The 23,401-nt window shown below is 43.2% G+C and overlaps 1 protein-coding gene across 3 annotated transcripts in view; it reads right to left on the bottom strand.

Moving 5' to 3' along the window:
• Window positions 1–23,401, bottom strand: part of DYM (dymeclin) — a 566,463-nt gene that overhangs the window by 277,935 nt on the left and 265,127 nt on the right. For all 3 annotated transcript variants that reach the window (XM_073619238.1, XM_073619231.1, XM_073619222.1), the window contains exon 13: window positions 17,146–17,240. In XM_073619238.1, the coding sequence (XP_073475339.1) occupies window positions 17,146–17,240 (95 nt within the window). The remainder of the gene's footprint in view (window positions 1–17,145; window positions 17,241–23,401) is intronic.

Genomic DNA, 23,401 nt, shown 5'->3' with positions numbered 1-23,401 from the left:
ACCAATGGTTGCACTCTAAAAAAAAAAAACAGCATGTGAGACATGGCAGAGACATTAAAGCGTTAGTAAACTTTATTTAAAAAAAAAAAAATTTCTCCCTGCAAGGTAAAGGCATAATGTGCTAGTATGCATCGCACACTAGTACGTTATAAAAGACTTACCTTGAAACAAAGCCCTCTAGCGGCGCGCTGTCACCTTCCAGGCACAGGAATGCATACGCCGATGACGTCACGGCTGCCAACCAAGTGAATATCTCCTAAAGGGTGCACGTTTAGGAGATATTCATTTAAAGTGGTTCTAAAGGATCACAGTTTTTTTTACCTTCATGCATTATGCATGAAGGTAAAAAACCTTCTGTGTGCTGCAGCCCCCCCCCCCCCCCAATACTCACCTGAGTCCCATTGCAATACAGGGATGTGCATGCGTCTCGGCTCTCCAGGGACTCTCTCTCCTCATTGGCTGAGACAGCATTGGCTTCCGCTGCTGTCAATCACAGCCAGTGAGAAGAGAGTGGGTGTGGGGCTAAGCCACGGCTCAGTGTCTGAATGGACACGCACAGCAGCAGCAGTTCAGGAGCGAGTTTGTTCGGGTGCCCCCACAGCAAGCTGTTTGCTATGGAGGAACTAGGCAGGAGGGTGGAGCCAGGAGCGCTGGCAGGGGACCCGAGAAGAGGAGGATCAGGGCTGCTCTGTGCAAAACCACAGGTAAGTATAACATGTTTGTTATTTAAAAAAAAAAAAGAAAAACGTGACTTTAATATCACTTTAACCTATAGGTAAGCTTTATTATAAGCGTACCTGTAGGTAAAAAATGAATTTGTGAATTTACTACCACTTTAAGAAAAGATGACCTTTCATCTCATGTCTCAAGCTAACGAGTCAGACACAACATAAATAAGGAGGCACTACCTGCACAGAGTTTGCATGTTCTCTCTGTGCCTGTGTGGGTTTTCTCCAGATACTCTGGTTTCCTCCCACACTCCAAAAACATGCTAGTAGGTTAACTGGCTCCTGTCTAAATTGGCCCTAGTATATATCTGTATGAATGTGATTTGGGACCTTAGATTGTAAGTACCTTGGGAAGGGAATTGATGTGAACATACAATGTATATACAGTATCTCACAAAAATGAGTACACCCCTCACATTTTTGCAAATATTTTATTATATCTTTTCATGTGACAACACTGAAGAAATGTCACATTGCTACAATGTAAAGTAGTGAGTGTACAGCTTGTATAACAGTGTAAATTTACTGTCCCCTAAAAATAACTCAACACACAGCCATTAATGTCTAATCCACTTGCAACAAAAGGCCAGTACACCCCTAAAAGAAAATGTCCAAATTGGGCCCAATTAGCCATATTCCCTCCCCGATGTCATGTGACTTGTTAGTGTTACAAGGTCTCAGGTGTGAATGGGGAACAGGTGTGTTAAATTTGGTGCTATCGCTCTCACTCTCTCATACTGGTCACTGGAAGTTCAACATGGCACCCCATGGCAAAGAACTCTCTAAGGATCTGAAAAAAATAATTTACATACTCTACATAAAGATGGCCTAGGCTATAAGAAGATCGCCAAGATCCTGAAACTGAGCTGCAGCACGGTGGCCAAGGCCATACAGTGGTTTAACAGGACAGGTTCCACTCAGAACAGGCCTCTCCGTGGTCAAAGAAGTTGAGTGCACGTGTTCAGCTTCATATCCAGAGGTTGACTTTGGGAAATAGACGTATGAGTGCTGCCAGCACTGCTACAGAGGTTGAAGGGGTGGGGGGTCAGCCTATCAGAGCTCAGACCATACGCCACACACTGCATCAAATTGGTCTGCATGGCTGTCATCACAGAAGAAAGCCTCTTCCAAAGATGATGCACAAGAAAGCCAGGAAACAGTTTGCTGAAGACAAGCAGACTAAGGATATGGATTACTGGAACCATGTCCTGTGGTCTGATGAGACCAAGATAAACTTATTTGGTTCAGATGGTGTCAAGCGTGTGTGGCGGCAACCAGGTGAGGAGTACAAAGACAAGTGGGTCTTGCCTACAGTCAAGCATGGTGGTGGGAGTGTCATGGTCTGGGGCTGCATGAGTGCTACGAGGAATGGGGATCTACAGTTCAATGAGGGAACCACGAATGGCAACATGTACTCCGACGTGCTGAAGCAGAGCACGATCCCCTCCCTTTGGAGACTGGGCTGCAGGGCAGTATTCCAACACGATAACGACCTCAAACACACCTGCAAGACAACCTCTGCCTTGCTAAAGAAGCTGAGGGTAAAGGTGATGGACTGGCCAAGCATGTCTCCAGACCTAAACCCTATTGAGCATCTGTGGGGCATCCTCAAATGGAAGGTGGAGGAGCGCAAGGTTTCCAACATCCACCAGCTCTGTGATGTCCTCATGGAGGAGTGGAAGAGGACTCCAGTGGCAACCTGTGAAGCTCTGGTGAACTCCATGCCCAAGAGGGTTAAGCCAGTGCTGGAAAATAATGGTGGCCACATAAAACATTGACACTTTGGGCCCAATTTGGACAATTTCACTTAGGGGTGCACTACTTTTGTTGCCAGCAGTTTAGACATTAATGGCTGTGTGTTGAGTTATTTTGAGGGGACAGCAAATTTACACTGATATACAAGCTGTACACTCACTACTTTACATTGTAGCATAGTGTCATTTCTTAAGTGTTGTCACATGAAAAGATATAATAAAATATTTACAAAAATGTGAGAGGTGTAAGCACTTTTGTGAGATACCGTATAGGAAAAGCACTAAAATTGTTGGTGCTATAGAAGTATCTATAATAAAAAAATAAAAAGTATACCGTATATAGAATACTGCCTAATGCCCAGCAGTAAATGGTTCTCATTAAATAGCATAGCGAAAGCCATTTAAAGGAACCTTTGAAAACTCCTTGTCATGCAGCATTCCAAGACTGACAGCTAAAACGCCACTTCCACTAGCTACATTATCATAATATACGTACAGCCGGGCTGTAACTATATAGGAAAGAATGTGCCAAATTTATAACATGTTTGTATCTTCCAAGGCTGCCTTGCGCTCTCTTGCAGATACAAAATGAATCCTTTTTCCGTTGTGTAAATGCCATCCTTTACAGCTGCGTTTCAGCAGCATTTAAGCAGCTTCCAACAGACGCAGTCATAAATAAAAATTAAAAAAAAAAAAAAAAAAAAGACCAATTTCCAGAGCTTAGTAAAATGACGCTGTTTGATGTTTTAAACTGTGAGGCGGATGACCTTAAACAGAGTGATGGAAACCTAGGTTCCCATGTGCCAAGATCCAGCGGCTCACGTGGTCCCATCTCAGTGGGCGCTCAGTTCCCAGGAAAGGAAAACTTCTGCTGTGCCAGTTGAAACATTGAAAAAAAAAAAAATAAGGCGTTTGGAAAATTCCCCTTTTCAACACTGGATTTTGTTGGTAAACCAATTAGTGCTAGCAAAGGAACAGCTGTTCCAGGAAAAGTGACAATTGTCTGTAGAAGCAGTTCAGCGGTTGGCTTTGTTCCGCATCCTGAAAAGCGAACAGGGATGCCCTGGTGGCGCCACTGGCATCACCGCGAAGCTGCGTGAATTACCGAACCGGTGCGCTATGTGGCTGTGGAGTCATGCAATGAGTCCTTATGATAAATGGAAGAAATTAAAATAATGACTGCTTTTACGTATGCCTGGCCTCCACCACCTCCTAGAGATTTATGACTGATAACCGGAGGGGACTTAAAAACTGATACAGACTAAAGAAAGTTTGACTTAAGCATGGCAAATGCATTTTTGGCCTTTCTTAAACTTTGCCCCCTGGTGATGGACGTCAGCCAAAAAAAAAAATTTAGGAAATATTGACATTGCATTATCTATGTGCATTTTTGTCAGTGCCTCACCACATCTTGGTTTTAATAATTCAAAAGTTTAACCGCTAAGCCACCGCCCACCGTCATATGACGGCTGGACGAGGCTTCTATTGTTCTGGGAGGACGTCATATGACGTCCTCGCCTTCCGAGCCACTAGGGGGCGCGCGCGCGCCGCCGGCGGCGCGCGCGCGTGCCCGCTGCGTCGCTCGGGACCCGGTGCGCGTGCCCGGCGGCCGCGATGTCCGCCGGGCACCCGCGATTGCCGGGTAACAGAGCAGGAGCGTGGATCTGTGCATGTAAACACAGATCCACGTCCTGTCAGAGAGGAGAGGTGACTGATGGCGTGTCCCTTGTACATAGGGACAGCGATCGGTCACCTCCCCCAGTCAGTCCCCTCCCCCCACAGTTAGAATCACCTCCTTAGGTCACACATTAACCCCTCGAGCGCCCCCTAGTGTTAACCCCTTCCCTGCCAGTCACATTTACACAGTAATCAATGCAATTTTATAGCATTGATCGCTGTATAAATGTGAATGGTCCCAAAAATGTGTCAAAAGTGTCCGATATGTCCGCCGCAATATCGCAGTCACAATAAAAATTGCAGATCGCCGCCATTACTATTAAAAAATAAATAAATAATAAAAATGCTATAAATCTATCCCCTATTTTGTAGACGCTATAACTTTTGCGCAAACCAATCAATATACGCTTAGCGCAATTTTTTTTTACCAAAAATATGTAGAAGAATACGTATCGGCCTAAACTGAGGAAAAAATTTGTTAAAAAAAAAAAAAAAATTGGATATTTATTATAGCAAAAAGTAAAAAATATTGTGTTTTTTCAAAATTGTCCCTCTTCTTTTGTTTATAGCGCAATAAATAAAAACCGCAGAGGTGATCAAATACCACCAAAAGAAAGCTCTATTTGTGGGGAAAATATGATAAAAATTTCATTAGGGTACAGTGTAACATGACCGCGCAATTGTCATTCAAAGTGCGACAGCGCTGAAAACTGAAAAATGGCTTGGGCAGGAAGGGGGTGAAAGTGCCCTGTATTGAGGTGGTTAAACAGGAAGGTCACCACCACTTGGTGGGTTCTAGTGGAGGTCCGACTGGAACTCTGTGGGCACCTTTAACAGCAAACATGGGTGAAAAAGAATCTTTGCCAAAGGTACATCAGCTAATTTTAAAAAAAGGAACTGGGTTTTTACCTTCTGCCCTTGGTAAAAGAGTCCTTTGCTGGTGCCTTCGCATATAATTTGTATCGCTCTTTAGCTTGTCTCTGGCGGGAGTCTACCATTTTGGGTATAATCAAAGGGGTGAACAGCGCTGATCAGCAGACATAAATAGGACCCTCAGAGGCAATGTTTTTTTTTTAACTTTTTTTTTTTAACAAAGTTTTTAACTTTGCCTCTGAGGGTCCTATTTATGTCTGCTGATCAGCGCTATTCACCCCTTTGATTATATCTTCTGTCCTCATTTGTCTATGAGTTTTGGACAGCAGCTGGCCCCAGCTACATTTAATTTTTCTTTTTGACTTTTCACTTGACCTCTAGTCAATGCGCCTGGATTTTTGTTTTTAGTGTACCATTTTGGGCCATGGGGTCTAGCGTATTGTGGGCTTCCTTGCCATTTTTAGGCATCACGGTAAGGTCAATAAGGTGGACCAGGGGCTAGCTGTGTGTTGGAGCTCGTAGGTGAGACAGGTCAGGTACGAACACCCAGTCCGGATAGCTGCCGACAGAATGATTTTCTTGGATCAATGGCAGAGAAGGCAGACTGTAAGTCTGGGCTACATGTACTGCCCAGCCATCTTTTCCCTTTCTAAATCTACCCATTGAAACAAGACCCAGAAGTTTTAACCAGAATTGGACAACAATCTCATGTCTATGGGTCCTGCACATGTCTACCAGCCAACTCTGGCTAGAGGCAACAATCTTCTAGATAGGCAAGAAAACCATCCTAATTTCTATGGCTGCCTCCACGACCAGCAGACACTTCTCCGGCATTCCCATCTCTTTGTGTTAATGAACGCTTCACCAAATGTGCCCGTCCAAACTGCTCTCATAGATTTAAAACCACTAATGGAAAAAGGGTCCTTTCAATCACGATTATCATAATTTACATGTTTTGTAAATTACTACAGTCTAGCAGCTAAAATGACACATATATATATATATATATATATATATATATACACACACATACAAACACACATATGTATGAATGTAATATATATATATATATATATATATATATATATCTCATACAGAAATTAAACTTACAATTAAACTACAATATACTATTGACTTATCTTATTCATACATGATAAGTATACATTGTTATTGCATATACTGTACATTAATTTGTACTGTTTTTGTTTCAATAAAATGTTTGTGAAAAAAAAGGGTCCATATATTCTGGTTCAAAGACAGGAAAGAGCGACGTATTTTTGTGGAATAATTTGCACCACCCTTGCTCAAAATACCAAAGAGGCGTAATAAATACAAAACTGAACATGCATAGTCTTCTGTAGGTTCACAGACAATCTCCTTAAAGTTCAAAAACATACTCATAGGTTCATCAACTTTTTAATAAGTTTTAATAATAATTTTTATTAAAGGATGAGAGTTCCACAACAGTTTTAAATGAGTCCTGTAACATTTTATTTTACATGTCAAAAAACCCTAAAATCAACACGTACAGGGGCTTAAAAACAGGACAGCAAAAGAATGAACTTAGGATCTAGAATTAGAAACACACAAACTATTGTAAAAAATAACTTGATATAAAAATAGAATCTGTAATATAAAAAACTATTTTACAAATCATCTGATATACTATATAAAAAAAAAAAAATGACCCACAGATAAACAATTTATACCAAACTGAAAAAACAAATGATAAATTGTTTGGGTATATCTCAGTTGATTATATACAGATAGCCACGGGTAAAATAAATAAATAAATAAATATATATATATATATATATATATATATATATATATATATATATATATATATATATATACACATACACACATATACATACACACATATACATACACACATATAGTAGGTTTACTATACAGCTATATATATAGTATGTATTGTATCAGTATATTAATAAAAGGTATTTTTATCATGTTTAATTTACCAGATGAGACATCTTCTTAAGTTGATATTGTGCTCTTATTACTTTGCTGAATGTGCATGTTCGAACCATTCTTATAGTATAACACACATTGGGGGGTTATTTACTAAAGGCAAATCCACTTTGAACTACAAGTGCAAACTACAAGTGCAAAGTGCACTTGAAATTGCACTTGGAAGTGCAGTCGCTGTAGATCTGAGGGGGACATGCAAGGAAAATAAAAAAACAGCATTTTAGCTTGCACATGATTGGATGATAAAATCAGCAGAGCTTCCCCTCATTTCAGATCTACCCCTCAGATTTACAGCGACTGCACTTCCAAGTGCACTTTCAGTGCAATTTCAAGTGCACTTTGCACTTGTAGTGCAAAGTGGATTAGCCTTTCGTAAATAACCCCCATAGTCTTTCATTACAGATTTTAATTTAATTTTAATATTGTTTTGACATTAATGTATGTGTTTCTAATTTTAGATCATAAGGGCATATTATTTAAAGTGGTATTAAACAAAAAATGTAATAGATTACGGCTTAACCATTATTAGATGTGGTGGCTGTCTTAGTTTTCCTTTTTTCCCTGTTTTCACCTGGTGATCTGGCTAGTAATCCACTACCTTCATTACAGTGCTTCCTCTCTGCATGAAGGAGCAAGAGACATCCATTGACAGCAGCATTGTCAGTCTGGGGGAAGGGGTATAGATGTACTAGCAAATTTAAATACACTAACAAGATGAAGCTGAATGCCAGATACTTCAGCATTTACAGCAACATTTAAAAAAAAAAAAAAAAAAGGCATTTCATATATGAATAAAATCTGATCATTGTAAGTACCCGTCAGTGTTGAAAGGTTTGTCACAACCCTTTAACTCTGTGGTCTCCAAACTGCAGCCCTTTGCTTGCCTTTATCTGGCGTTTGAGAAACTATTTCTTGCAATGATATGAGGCACTATCCCCCCCTCCACTGACACCAATGACAAGGAACTATTACTCCATTGACACCAATAATGAAGCATTACTTCCGGGACACTATTCTTCTCACTGACACCAAAGATGGGACACTATTCTTCTCACTGACACCAAAGATGTGACACTATTCGCTTCATTGGTGCTATTTTTTTTAATCCCAGGGGCCACAGTCCAGCCCCTAAGTTCTAAAGAGCAGTAAACTGGCCCTTTGTTTAGACACTTTAGAGACCCCTGCTCTAACGGTTACATCTGCAGGACAGCTTGTTTACAGATTTACTCACTGTAGCACTAGATGGAAATAAAGGAAAGACAGTCTTAAAAAGAAAACGAATGCAGCTATCACATATAAGAATTGGTAAGCTGCAATATAACAAAATGTTAGTTTTAGGTTTGATATCACTTTAAAGCAGAGCTCGACCCCAATACTGTAGCTGCTGATGTTAATATTAGGACACTTACCTGTCCAGGGGTCCCATAATGCTGGCACCCCAGACGATTTTTTAGTCGGCTCTCGAGCGCTGCTGCCGCCATTCATTTTAACGGAAACCTTGCGGCGCCACTGCCGGTTCCCCTCTGCGCATGCGACAAGCGCGCTGCGCTTTTTGAATGGCCCGGCTGTGGGAGAAGAAGGAAGAGGGCCGAACTTAATGCAGTGAAGTCCGTGGCAAGGTCACCCGGAAGTGGGGACAGGTACCCACTCCCCACCTGTAAGGTGCAAACAAGCAGAGCTTCTCCTTTTGGGTGGAGCTCAGCTTTAAGTTGTCCTTAGTCCTGATGAAGGGGGTATTTTGTTGGCCCCTGTTTTGTTGTTTGGCTTCTCAGTAAAAATACAATTTTACTGGACTCTTACGTTATTGTTGGGCTCTCATCCTTGTAATGAGACGACTATTCCAGATCCAAACGCAACATTCCTTATGCACAGGTTCAAGAAAATGGCTGTTCGGTAAAGCTGGGTGCTGTAATGACCATAGGCTGGAAACTGTGGAAGATCAAAGTGAAGAAATGTCATCAGCACAGCAAGGGTTCCTAGAAAGGGTCCAAAGCTTCTATTTTCGTGGTCATATGATAAACATATGGCAATGTTTCAGAGCCACGCAGGGCCCCTTCGCCAAGCTTGCCTGATGAAGGGGCCTGCGTGGCTCTGAAACTTTGCCGTATGTTTATCATATGACCACAAAAATAGAAGCTTTGGACCCTTTCGAGGAGTCCTTGGTGTGCTGATGACACTTCTTCACTTAGACTACTCCAGAGACCCTCTGGGACTTCCCTGTTGACAGAATCCTTATGAGACTCACCTGCCGTGGGGTCCAGCACACCTCCAACAAAAATCTTGGCAAAATAAGAGGAATTCATACACTGATTACTATTTTTTACATGTATGAACTGTGTACACTTACCATAATACAACGCCAGATTGGATTTGGGACCTAAAACTGTCGAATCCATAAGCAGCTCTTCCACATATAAAAAGATGGCCCAGCTCTTCCCTGCCTACATTTCCCACAACTAATCAGAAAAAAAAAAAAAAAAAAAACAGTCCCTGCAAATCATCTAATAGAGCATAAAATTCTGTATTTTCCTACACAAACACACATCCCAGCTCCTTTAAACACTATAAATCCCATTGAACTCCACTCTCCTATTATATCCTCTCTAAAGAGAGTCACTGGAAGTTCAAGTAAACACTGTAAAAGCAAACCTTAAAGATTTAAAGTGTTTTCTAGCCTGAGGAATGTGGTGGGGTGTGAGAGTACCAACAAGGCATGCACAGGAGGCAGCCATATTGTGAGGCCTAGAATAAAAAAGAAAAAAAAAAAAAAACACAAATCTGGTAGTATTAACATGGTTGCCGAAGTGTAAAGTGACACTAAACAAAGTCCTTATTCTTCAAAAATCCTTATTCTACCAAAGCTCTCCTTTTCCTCCTCACTTTCCTTTGTTTGGAAGGAGCGGTATATGTTAGTTGTGGTCATGTACACTGCTCTGGGCACACTGTCGCCACTTTTGTTACAGCGCTGTTTTTACTTTGGATTTTCATGTGAGTGCATATCCTTTCACTTTTAAATAAAATTCTTGTATTCGGATTTACACTATGTGGCCCTTCCTTTCTTTTTTCCACAATAACATCATCATCTAATCCATGGAATGCTGTCTTGAGGGATCCATCCACGGAATACCCCATTCCTCCTAGGACCCACGGGATCATCTACACCCTTGGGACTCCCCACACCTCCCAGGACCCGAGTGCCACTTGGAGGAATCCAGCCATCCGTGAGATCACAGACACCTACAGCCACTTACCACCCAAGCCTTATCTGACCCAATTCGGCGTATGCCCTTTCGGGTCCACTTCATCTGGTAAGCCTTTCCTTCTCTCGGTGGTAGTGAGCTTTTTTTGCATTGGAATTATCTGTCTGCAATATATCTACACAAGGACTAACGACTGTTATCTTTTTGTTATAATATCCATACCAGGACTACCTACTTTTGTATAGTTTCTTACATAGGTGATTTCCTTCACCACATACCTACTAATCTATCGTCATTTATGACATTGTTTAGCGCTACACTTTTTTGTTGACTTTAAGGGGAACCCCGCGCCAAAATTAAAAAAAAAAACGGCGTGGGGTCCCCCCAAGAATCCATACCAGACCCTTATCCGAGCACGCAACCTGGCAGGCCGCAGTTAAAGAGGGGGGGGGGGACGAGAGAGCGCCCCCCCCCCCTCCTGAACCGTACCAGGCCACATGCCCTCAACATTGGGAGGGTGCTTTGGGGTAGCCCCCCAAAACACCTTGTCCCCATGTTGATGAGGACAAGGGCCTCATCCCCACAACCCTGGCCGGTGGTTGTGGGGGTCTGCCGGCGGGGGGCTTATCGGAATCTGGAAGCCCCCTTTAACAAGGGGACCCCCAGATCCCGGCCCTCCCCCCTGTGTGAAATGGTAAGGGACCATTTCACTAAAAAACTGTCAAAAATGTTAAAAATTACAAGAGACAGTTTTTGACAATTCCTTTATTTAAATGCTTCTTCTTTCTTCTATCTTCCTTCGGTTTCTTCCTCCATCTTCTTCTTCTGGTTCTTCTGACACCACAGGGAAGTCCCGTCAAGTCACCGTGCGTCAGGGGGGGGGTCACCGGGTGGCCCCGCCCTCCGTTATTTAAAAACCGTCAGAAGAGGAGAAGCGTCACACAGCGGGAGCCTCCCTCCATGCCATCATGGATGCGGAGCGGCCCGAAAAGAAGATGACGAGAAGAAGATGAAGAGGAGAGCGGGAGCCTCCCTCCATGCCATCATGGATGCGGAGCAGCCCAAGGAGAAGAAGGGAAGAAGACACCGACGCCGCGGAGGAAGATGCTGGACGAGAACACCGGAGGAAGAACCAGAAGAAGAAGAAGAAGATGAAGGAAGATAGAAGAAAAAAGCATTTAAATAAAGGAATTGTCAAACTGTCTCTTGTCATTTTTAACATTTTTGACAGTTTTTTAGTGAAATGGTAGGGGTACTTCACACAGGGGGGAGGGCCGGGATCTGGGGGCCCCTTTGTTAAAGGGGGCTTCCAGATTCCGATAAGCCCCCCGCCCGCAGACCCCCACAACCACCGGCCAGGGTTGTGGAGATGAGGCCCTTGTCCTCATCAACATGGGGTCAAGGTGTTTTGGGGGGCTACCCCAAAGCACCCTCCCAATGTTGAGGGCATGTGGCCTGGTACGGTTCGGAGGGGGGGGGTTGCTCTCTCGTCCCCCCCTCTTTTCCTGCGGCCTACCAAGTTGCGTGCTCGGATAAGGGTCTGATATGGATTTTTAGAGGGACTCCACGCTCTTTTTTTTTTAAATTTTGACGCGGGGTTCCTCTTAATATCCACACCAGACCTGAAGGCCAGGTATGGAATTTAGGGGGACCCCCCACGTCATTTTTTAAAAAAATTTTGGCCGGGGTTCCCCCTAATATCCATACCAGACCTGAAGGGCCTGGTATGGAATTTAGGGGGACCCCCACGTCATTTTTGGTTCGGGGTTCCCCTGTGGGGAGTTCCCATGCCGTTTTTATCAATGAACTTCTAGGTGTATTGTTGGACCGGCAATGCATTAATAGCCGCGAGTAGTTTTAAATGACTTTTTTTCCTTTGAAATGTCATTTTGCTGTCAGACTGTTCTAAACATGGGAAACATGCGCCCCTTTACAGGCATACTATAGACACCCCCCAGGTACGAAATTTAAAGGGATATTACACTTTTATTGTTTCACTTGAAGCAAAAAAAAAACAGCCATTTTTAAAACTTTTTTTTGCATTGATCCATGTCCCCTGGGGCAGGACCCGGGTCCCCAAACACTTTTTATGACAATAACTTGCATATAAGCCTTTAAAATTAGCACTTTTGATTATTCATGTTCGTGTCCCATAGACTAACGGTGTTCGAACTAATGTTTTGCCTGTTCGCATGTTCTGGTGCGAACCGAACAGGGGGGTGTTCGGCTCATCCCTACTAGGCATACACATTACATTAATAATGGAAATTGTGCAAATCAACTATTTGTGAAATACCAATAAAGCGTCATGAATAATAACAGGAAAAAAAACATAAAAGAGTCCATAAGTGTCTTAAAATAATCATTAAAGCAGTCTTTATCCCCCCCATTCTACGAATAGCACTTTTATTTGTGTGGGGGGGAGGGGGGTGCGGGTACCTGCTCCCACTGTCACTTGGATAGCCTAGGCCAGTGATGGTGAAACTTGGCTCCCCAGATGTTTTGGAACTACATTTCCTATAATGCTCAACTACACTGCAGAGTTCATGAGCATCATGGGAAATGTAGTTCCAAAACATCTGGGGTGCCAAGGTTCACCATCACTGACCTAGGCAATCTGACCAGAAGTTCTTCAAACCCCCACTCCCACCCCCACCGGATCTTGTGGGACAAGTCACAGGTCCAAGGAGATTGCAGGACCAGTCGCAATGCGCAGCCTGACTCGCACAAGGGCACCCGGCTAGGAATTTGCAACCTGTCACAGTCGGGTGCCCAAAGTTGAAATGCAGGTGGCGGGGAGAGAAGCCCATGAAAGGGGGCGGCTCGGGTGATCACATCATTGGATCTTCGGACAGGTGAGTGTGTTTTTTTTTTTTAAGTCAGCAGCTACAGTTTTTGTAGCTGCTGGCTTTTGATAAACCAAAAACGACTGGTGCTCCGCTTTACTATGTGTGCTTGAGATTCCTATTTGACGTGCTCCAAACACTTCATGCAGAAAAGGGCTGTATCAAACAGTGCTCTTCGGTGTCTATGCCACGATCGCCTCCCAGGCTATAACTCACCAGATCCTTAAACCCAGGTTTTAAGTGAGCCTAAAAGGGCTTTAGTAGATTTCCATATCAGGATAGCGGTATGACCAGCTCCCTTACAATCCCCTTCTCTGCTTTTCCAGCTCAGGAACGAAAAGCCAAACACAACACAAAGGTTGGACTTGATGGACTTGTGTCTTTTTTCAACCTCACCTACTATGTAACTATGCAAGATCATGCAACCCCATTTATTTCATTAAAACTCCAACAAAAGGCAAAAAAAGGTTCATCTCACATGTATCGGTGCACAAGCCGGCACCCAGCAGACTCAAACCTGGATTGAATTTTAGAAAAACTGACACAAAGCCATTATAGGTTCAATTTAACCTCAAACCCGGCAACTAAATATAACCTGTATCCTCCGACTAAACTTTGAATATCTCCCTAAACCTCAAATTCAGCTATACCTGCAACGCACATGCCGTCACAATGAAACATTTTATCATTGTGCCTGTAGTGCTTACAGCAGTGCTACAGTACCAAACAACATCTACGCTATAAAATATACTAAGGGCACAAATTTGGAGGCTGTCGGATATATGGCAAAGAGATACCTGTACCAAATGCAACTGAGCATACCGTGTGGTCATTCATCAAGAGCAGGGGTCTCCAAACTATGGCTTGCTTGCTACAAGAGATTCTATCTAGTGGTGTATCTTCATTATAGGCTCACTGTGCTCTCACAAAGGTCTCGCGTCAGGTCAGCAGAGGTTCCCGTCTACCCCCTTTAGCTTCCCAATTCTCCAGCACAGATTCCCCCTGCTGTGCCGTCATCACCACCATCATCATTGGTTGCTAGGAGTGTGATGGGGACTCTGATGTAAGGGGGGATTCTACAGAGGCCCTAATATAAGGGGGAACCTGATGGGGCCATAATGTATGGGGGGGGGGGGTCCTGATGGGGCCATAATGTAAGGGGGGGGGGTCCTGATGGGGCCATAATGTAAGGGGGGGGGGTCCTGATGGGGCCATAATGTAAGGGGGGGGTCCTGATGAGGCCATAATGTAAGGGGGGGGGGTCCTGATGGGGCCATAATGTAAGGGGGGGGGGTCCTGATGGGGCCATAATGTAAGGGGGGGCGGTCCTGATGGGGCCATAATGTAAGGGGGGGCCTGATGGGGCCATAATGTAAGGGGGGTCCTGATGGGGCCATAATGTAAGGGGGGTCCTGATGGGGCCATAATGTAAGGGGGGTCCTGATGGGGCCATAATGTAAGGGGGGTCCTGATGGGGCCATAATGTAAGGGGGGTCCTGATGGGGCCATAATGTAAGGGGGGGTCCTGATGGGGCCACAATCTAAGGGGGGATTCTGATGGGGCCATAATCTAAGGGGGGATTCTGATGGGGCCATAATCTAAGGGGGGATTCTGATGGGGACATAATCTAAGGGGGGATTCTGATGGGGCCATAATCTAAGGGGGGATTCTGATGGTGCCATAATCTAAGGGGGGATTCTGATGGGGCCATAATCTAAGGGGGGATTCTGATGGGGCCATAATCTAAGGGGGGATTCTGATGGGGCCATAATCTAAGGGGGGATTCTGATGGGGCCATAATCTAAGGGGGGATTCTGATGAGGCCATAATCTAAGGGGGGATTCTGATGGGGCCACAATGTAAGTGGGAATTATGATGGGGCCACAATGTAAGTGGGAATTATGATGGGGCCACAATTTAAGTGGGGATTCTAATGGGGCCACAATGTAAGTGGGGATTCTAATGGGGCCACAATGTAAGTGGGGATTCTAATGGGGCCACAATGTAAGTGGGGATTCTAATGGGGCCACAATGTAAGGGTTTTTTACAAAAAAATATAACTATCAAAAACTGAAAAGAGTGAAGACAATAAAGTCCTGATAAAGTAAAAATGTCCTTAAACGTATGTGTTCATTGAACACGTACGCTTATGGACATTTTTACTTTATCTGGACTTTATTGTCCTCACAGTTTTTAGTGGTATAACTTTTTGCATTTAAGCGCTCGATTAAGATTATTCATTGGTTTACATTTTTGTTTGGATAATTTTGGATTATTATACACAGCGTAACAATATTAGTTTCATGATATCGAGCATTTGTATTTTTCATGCTTTATTTATTTATTTAAGGTACTTATATAGCGCCGTCAATTTACGCAGCGCTTTACATATACATTGTACATTCACATCAATCCCTACCCTCAAGGAGCTTACAATCTAAGGTCCCTAACTCACATTCATACATACTAGGGACAATTTAGACAGGATCCAATTAACCTACCAGCATGTCTTTGGAATGTGGGAGGAAACCGGAGTACCCGGAGGAAACCCACGCAGGCACAGGGAGAACATGCAAACTCCAGGCAGGTAGTGTCCTGGTTGGGATTCGAACCAGCGACCCTTCTTACTGCTAGGCGAGAGTGCTACCACTACACCACTGTGCCGCCCATGCTTGAGTACAGCTGTGCAAATTTGGTGTTTGGTATTTTTTTTTTTTTGTATTAACCACAGTTTTTATATATTCACATCATAATGTAAGGGGGGATTCTGATGAGGGCCCTGATGTAAAGGGGGGAAACGCTGATATAATAGAGGGCTCTAATGTAAGGGGGGGGCTCTGATATAAAGGGGACTCTGATAGGGGAGGTACAGACTATTTTTGCTCGACTTTAATTAATGGTTTAAGTTTATTTGGTAATTCTTAGCTTTATTTTACTGAAGTACTTTTCTGTTGTTCTGAATCATATCAAGCCGATTACAAAAAGGCTCCAGGCAATCCTTATTTACTCATTTATATGTTATTAATTCATTTACAAAACTGATTTTTTTTTCTGCCCCTTCCATTCAGAATCAGTACCTAAACAACATAGTGAAACACACAGCTACTTCTTCAGAGCTGAGAAAGGTAGGGACACTGCAACAAAATTTGTTAGAATCCTTCCAATGTTCATTGATCACCCAGAGGAGATTTTTCTCAACACACCTGAAGTTGCTCTTAAATTACAACGTGCAAAAGAAGAATAGTGAAGCAGCTACAAATCTTATTGAATCCTTCCATAATAGTATGACAGGCATGGCAACATCATATGATAGGCATAGCAACATGGTGAACAGTAAAGATGTGATAAATTATTGTGTTCTAAGAACTGAAGTTGCTTCCCTCACAGACACCAATAATATTCAAACCTGTCTGGTGGCTGCGGGTAAATGAGTGTCCAGTGACATCTTTCTTTAACCAAATCCAATGACGCAGCCGCGGGGGGGCGTGGCCGAGTCCTGCATTTAGCATCTATGGACGCTGAATGCTAGACTCAGGAGCACACTCGCAAGGTAACCCCCCGGGAGAGCGCTTCTCCCGGGGGGTTATCTGATGCAGGGAGGAGCAGAGAGAGCCACCGAGGGAGCCCAGAAGAGGAGGATCGGGGCCACTCTGTTCAAAATGAGCGGCACAGTGGAGGCAAGTACGATATGTTTGTTATTTAAGAAAAAAAAAAAAAGCGCAAATCTTTAGTGTCCCTTTAAGCACATGTGTGATGGAAAAAAGGGTGGGCTTTAATGCCCACATGCCGCAGATAAGTGTCTATGGGCAACAGAAGTTTGTGTGCTGAAAGCAAGCTCACTAAACGCTCCCTGCAGAGAGACCAAGCTGTCAATGACAGTTCTCCATCTGCACCAATGATTGGAAAATGGTGGGAGGGACTCCCGATAATGTGACCACAAAATCACTGTGGTCACATGATTTAGGCAGACACCTTCCCGCCCCCTGGCTTGAAAGCCCAGTTACAGGGATGTCAGGGTGGGCGGGGAGGGGTTAATAACCCCGCTTCAAATGATTTACTGGCTCTTTCAGTTACCTGATGATCCTCTGCGCAGCATACTGGTGGAGGGAGCGGAACTGAGCGGACATGTTGGCCAGAGCTGCCAAGCAGTTGGTGTGAAGGTACTTGTCCTGTAAAGTGAAAAAGATATCTTTATTATTCATACTGATCTATCACAGCTCACTGAACATTAACAATAACTTTGTTCAAAGTCTGACTCCTCCTGCTTTCTCAAGTGGCAATTCACCCAAAACCAAAAATGTATTGAACTGCAGCTTAGATGTGGTGGCTGCATTCGTTTTCTCTTCTTTGGCTTCTTCCTTCTGTTTTCACCTGGTGATCTGACTACCGTATTTCCCCAAAAATATACCCGGGTCTTATATTAATTTTGGCAACAAAAGACACAGTAGGGCTGATTTTTGGGGTAGGTCTTACCAGGTAATGTGCTGTCTTCTCTCCCCCTTTCTCTCCCTACCTGTCAGGAATTCTCAGTATGAACTGAGTTAAAATGCATGTAAAATCCTATAATCCACTATATTATGGTATTATATAATGTACAATGTGTGGGTTTCTGTAATAAAATTGTGGCAAATACCTTCGTTATAGTGCCGATCTGCGCTTCTGTGACCCTCCGGAGCTCTCTTCCCCACAATTATATTACAGAAACACACACATTGTACATTATATACTACTGTAATAGAGTGGATTATAGGATTCTACAAGCATTTTAAATTAGGGCTTATTTTCGGGGTAGGGCTTATATTGCAGCCCTCCTGGAAAATAACACTAGGTATTATTTTGGGAGAAACACGGTAGTAACACACTTCCTGTATTAGTGAGACACAACTCTGGAGGAATAAGAACAGGAGGTACAGTAGCATTGTCAGTCTAGTGCAGGGGTCTCAAACTGGCGGCCCTCCAGCTGTTGCAAAACTACAAGTCCCATCATGCTCCTGCCTATGGGAGTCATGCTTATAACTGTCAGCCTTGCAATGCCTCATGGGACTTTGTAGTTTCACAACAGCTGGAGGGCCGCCAATTTGAGACCCCTGGTCTAGGGGGAAGGGGGTGTTAATTGTAGTCGCAGCTCACGATTTATAATCAGTTACAGCAAACTTTTTTCTTTTCCTTTGGGGATAAAGGTTTTACATGAATAAATATAAGCTGATCATTAATAACCACTGCCAGTATTAAATGGTTTGTCTCTTCCATATAAGCGGATACATTCTGCTGGAGAGTTTGTGCTTGGGAAAAATGACAGCCTTGGTGGCTGGATCACCAGATGAAAGAAGAAAGCCTAAAAATAAAAAAAATAAAAAGGAAACTAATGCAGTCATCTGATTGAAGAACTGGTAAGCTGCAATAATTTTTTTTTTTTGCTTTTTGGTTTAATGCAGCTTTAGGAACCAACTAAAGATCAGAGCAGTGTAATATGCAGAGCGTTCTGTGAAATTTGATGCCGTTTTTTTTTTCTTCACCACTCTCAAAGTATATGTAAACATTTTTACATCTGCAGCAATCATTGACATACCTTATCCTATCATAGAGGACCTTGATCAGGTACTTCCTATTATAGTGTGACAACAATGTCTTCCAATGGTGTTCCTGCATTGTCGCCCTTCCACATGGGACTCTATGCAGACATTGTTGTCATTTTGAGATAAGCCACCCTGGGAGGTAGGACATGCAGCCATCACTGGAGTGCATGTAGACAGGAGGTGACTGGAAAGTAGCTACAGGAGATCAGCAGCACTGAGATGCAACAAAAGATAAAGAAAAGGTGAAAAGTATTTTTAATAAAATAAAAGCAAAAAGGCAGCCGTTTATGATACACAGTGACTCAGCAAACTAAATATCATTCACTTAGGATGCTTTTAATGGAATGAAACAGTCAGTTGATGTCAAAGTGCTTGTAAAGGTTGAAGTTTTTTTAAATTTTTTTTTTATCTTCATTCTAAAAGTATGGAAGTATGGGGCCATCAAAAAAAAAATACAGAATGAGTTTGAAAGTTTATTTATTTATTTTTTTTTTTTACAAAATTCTGAGTTTGAAAGTCAGAATTCTGACTTTGAATCTCAAAATTCTGACTTTTAATCTCAGAATTCTGACTTTTAATCTCAGAATTGTGTAGAATTTTTTTTTTTTTTAACTTACAATTCTGACTTTCAAACTCAGAATTCTGACTTTCAAACTCAGAATTTTGTAAAAAAAAAAAAAAAAAAAAATTCTGATGGCCCCAGGGCTCTTCCATATAAAAGACCTTCAATGTGCAGCTCCCAGTAATACTTACCTGAGCCCGATTTTGATCTAGCACTGTGCACGAGAGCCTTGGCTCTCCCTCCTCAGCAGCAGGAGCCATTGGCTCCTGCTGCTGTCAATCACAGCCATCAAGGAGGGAGCAGGGGGCGGGGCAGAGCCACGCTCTGTATGTCTTATGGACATACAAGGCCAGCTTGGAAGTGTCCCAATGCAAATAGTTTGCTCTGGGGGCACTCCGAAAAGGGGAGGGGCTAGGAGCGCCAGCGGGGGACCCGAGAAGAGGAGGATCGAGGCTGCTCCGTAAAAATCATCACAAACAGCAGGTACGATATGTTTATTTAGCAAACAAAAACAAACAAAAAAAGCTTTACAACCACTTTAAATTGTATTTTTTTAAATTTTCTTCATAGTAAAAGAAATGACATTCCTAATGACCGAGTGCTTAGTTTGTGTTCCTCATCAGCTGTAATCGGGGGAATGGAGGCCACTGGAAAGAGCGGCATGGAGATTCCTGAACAGACACGCAGACGCTCTACGCAGTTTGTGGAAATGAGACAAATGAGATGCAGAAAGCCCTCATCTCTTATTTACCAACGCCGGGAACCTACAAATGACCCCTGCGAGTATAATTTACTGGGCATAACCTGGTCACAGATTAGGTAATGTGGTCACGTAGTAACTCAAGCTATTACAATTAATTTTCATTTGAGGAATTTAATCTGAAACCTTGAAAATCGGGCGCTAAGGATTTTACTTTTAATTAAATATGTGCGGAAAGTTGATGTCACTCCGAATACCGACTCCAGCGAGAAGTTGGCTGTGACTGCTGGCATCGCCCGAAACTCCGAAACCCGAGCCTCTCGAAACGAGCAACCCGCATTAGTCACTGTGGAATATTTAGCACAACAACACGCATAAAACCCACATCACCAACTCTTCATAAAACACACCGATGGCTGTGGAGTGCAAAGGCACAGTTTAAAAGGGAATGTGTAGTCTTTGCTAATATTTTGTTTAGATTTAAATGTATCTTGCTCTAAAACTGTGTATTAAAGTGGAACTCCAGGTATGTTTTTATTGCATAGTTACAGTGTACCAGCTTGGAATAATGTAGGTATACCATCCATTTTAAGCCTGCTGTGGAATTGGAGGAGAACTAGTAGTGGGCACGGCTACCACAGTGGCTGCTGTCATCTTCCAGGTCCCATGCTAAGTGGCTGCCCTTCTGCATAGAGAACACAGGGAATCGCTCACGTGGTGCTGCCGCCACTCACAAAAACCCCATGTATTTTTTTCAGTGAATGCAAGGCATGCTCTGTTTGGAAGTGGAGGAGTGTTGGTGCAGTGACATCACAATTTCCACCTTGTCCAATCAGAGTACTGCGTGCATTCAATGGAAAAAAATAAAATAAAAAACGCATACTGTGAATGGCACCTGTGACGAGAAGGCTACCCCCTGTGTTCACTATGCATAAGGAGTGACGTGTGAAACAGAAACCAGAAGACTGACGATCATTGTAATTGTGGCAAACTGTCTTTTGAGCCCTGTGCCAAGCAGCTGCCCTTCTGCATAGTGAACATAGTGGGGGGGGGTCGCTAGCACATCACTGCTGCCTTACACCAAACACCTTGTATTTTTTTCAACGAATGATAGTTACGTAGTTAGTCAGGTTGAAAAAAAAGACGCAAGTCCATCTACTTAACCTATAAAAGGCAAAAAAAGAAAAAAAATCATACAATCCCATATACACAATTCCTTTACCTACAGTTGATCCAGAGAAAGGCAAAAAAAACCCCAACATAGTATGAACCAATTTGTTCCAGCAGGGGAAAAAAATCCTTCCCGATCCCCCCGAGAGGCAATCAGATATTCCCTGGATCAACTTTACCTATAAATGTTAGTATTCGGTCATATTATTATGTACATTTAGGAAAGAATGCAAGGTGTTTAGTGACTTCACAACCTCCACCTCGTCCAATCAGAGTACAGCTTTTATTAACTTAAAAATACAAGGTATTCTGTAAAGGGTGCCCATGCCACCTGTGTTCACTATGCAGATGGGCAGCTGCTTGGCACAAGACCCAGAAGAATACAGCGATCACTGTAGTAGCAGCAACTACTACTACAGTGGTCCCACAGATATGGAATATGAATACATATAGCTATGCAATAAAATCCATACCGGGAGTTCAGCTCTAAAACTGAACTACAGACACGAAAACTCTCATTTAAAAAAAAAATACAATATTGCTCATTAGGCACAAAGGATAAAAATGCACTTAGTGAGAACCACATGCCTTTGAAAGCCAGATCAATTATTACCTAGTGAAAGTAGCAGTGACATCATCACTGCGCTGTACATAGCCCGTGCAGAGAACAGAGCTGTGGGAGGGACCCAGCAGGCCCCACCCACTACAGGCTGCCTGCAGAAAACTACAGGAAAAGGAGACAAGACTACCCCCGCCTGGGGAATGATGGGGCGGTGACGTCACAAGGGATGGGGCCTCCGGGTGGCCCCACCCATAGCTATATAAGTAATGGCACACGGCGGACCCAGCATTACTGCGGGAGGTAGAATCAAGCATTACTGCGGGAGAGAGCATCGGGAGAACATCAAAGAACAACAGAGGGAGAAGACCACGGGAGAAAACAGCGGAAAGAGGAGAACCAGCAGAGGGAGAATACATCAGTGAAGAGAGGAGAAGAATCTGAGGTTAAAGAAGAAGAAATCTGAAGGAGAAGAGATGCCGCTTAAATAAATTACTTTGTCAATAACCTGTGTAATGTTTTTATTTTATTTTTCACACTTTTTTTGGAGTGAATGGGTAGGGGTACACTGTACCCCATACTCATTCACATAGGGTGGGGGCCGGGATCTGGGGGCCCCCTTGTTAAAGGGAGCTTCCTGATTCTGATAAGCCCCCCACCCGCAGACCCCAACAACCACCGGCCAGGGTTGCCGGGAAGAGGCCCTTGTCCCCATCAACATGGGGACAAGGTGCTTTGTGGTGGGGCGTGCAGTGCCCCCCCGTCCCAAAGCATCCACCACCCCCCCACGTTGTGGGGATGTGGCCTGGTATGGTCCGAGGCGCTCGCTCATTCCCCCCCCCCCCCCTTCCCTTTCCTGCATGTTCGGATAAGGGTCGGGTATGGATTTAGGGGGGTCCCACGCCAGTTTTTTTGGCAAAGGTTCCTCTTCAAGATCCCTAGCGCATAAGCCGCACCGTAAGTCGGATCATGATGATCCGACTTGTGGTGCGACTTCTATTCAAATCAATGGGCTCTCATTAACCAATGATTTTGAATAGAAGCAGAGAAACGCTGCTAAAAGCGGCTAAAGGTGCATTAACACCAATGCAAAAAGCTACTAAAAGCACGTTTTTACAGCTGCTTTTTCCTGGAGTTGGTAGTTGTTTTGCAGCTCATTTTTTTCTAACGCCCTGTGTGCAAGAGGCTGAAAACTTAATAAAAATGTGGCTATTTACTCTTTTAAAACAATGAATAATGTATGGGCGGCCTTAAGCAGAGTTATTTTAGTGAATGGATTTACAAATCTCAACATTAAAAATACATTTAAAAAAAAAAGTAAAAAATAAAATAAAAAATAGTGTAGAAAAATTGTAATGGCTGCCTCAAATCGTTTGAGGAAAATGCTGACAGACCATCCAAAGTATGCAAAAACTGAACATAAAATATCCCTTTAAAGTGACACTCAAAAAAAAGACAGAAAAACCCCCTAATTCCTATGTGATTAAGCATTGTATCTGTATACCTTACTACCAGATTGCCTTTAAGTAGCTCCACACCCTAACTGGATAACATTTTATTTGCTAATGCACTTATGTATCAAGCTGCAATCTATTTACATTAAAATATTGTTTTTCCATTTGCATTTCAGCACTGCTAATCTCCACTGGCTTCTTTCAGCCACTTCTTGTCTTCCTGTGGATTCGCTCCATCAGCATCTGGACATCAATGCTCCGCACTGGAATGCTGAGAGTGACAATAGTGAACCATACCTGAGCAACGCG

Source organism: Aquarana catesbeiana, linkage group LG01 (genome assembly GCF_042186555.1).
Source record: "Aquarana catesbeiana isolate 2022-GZ linkage group LG01, ASM4218655v1, whole genome shotgun sequence".
Taxonomy (NCBI): domain Eukaryota; kingdom Metazoa; phylum Chordata; class Amphibia; order Anura; family Ranidae; genus Aquarana; species Aquarana catesbeiana.
The sequence above is the reverse complement of the archived record's forward strand: the minus strand, read 5'-3'. Positions and strand labels throughout refer to the sequence as shown.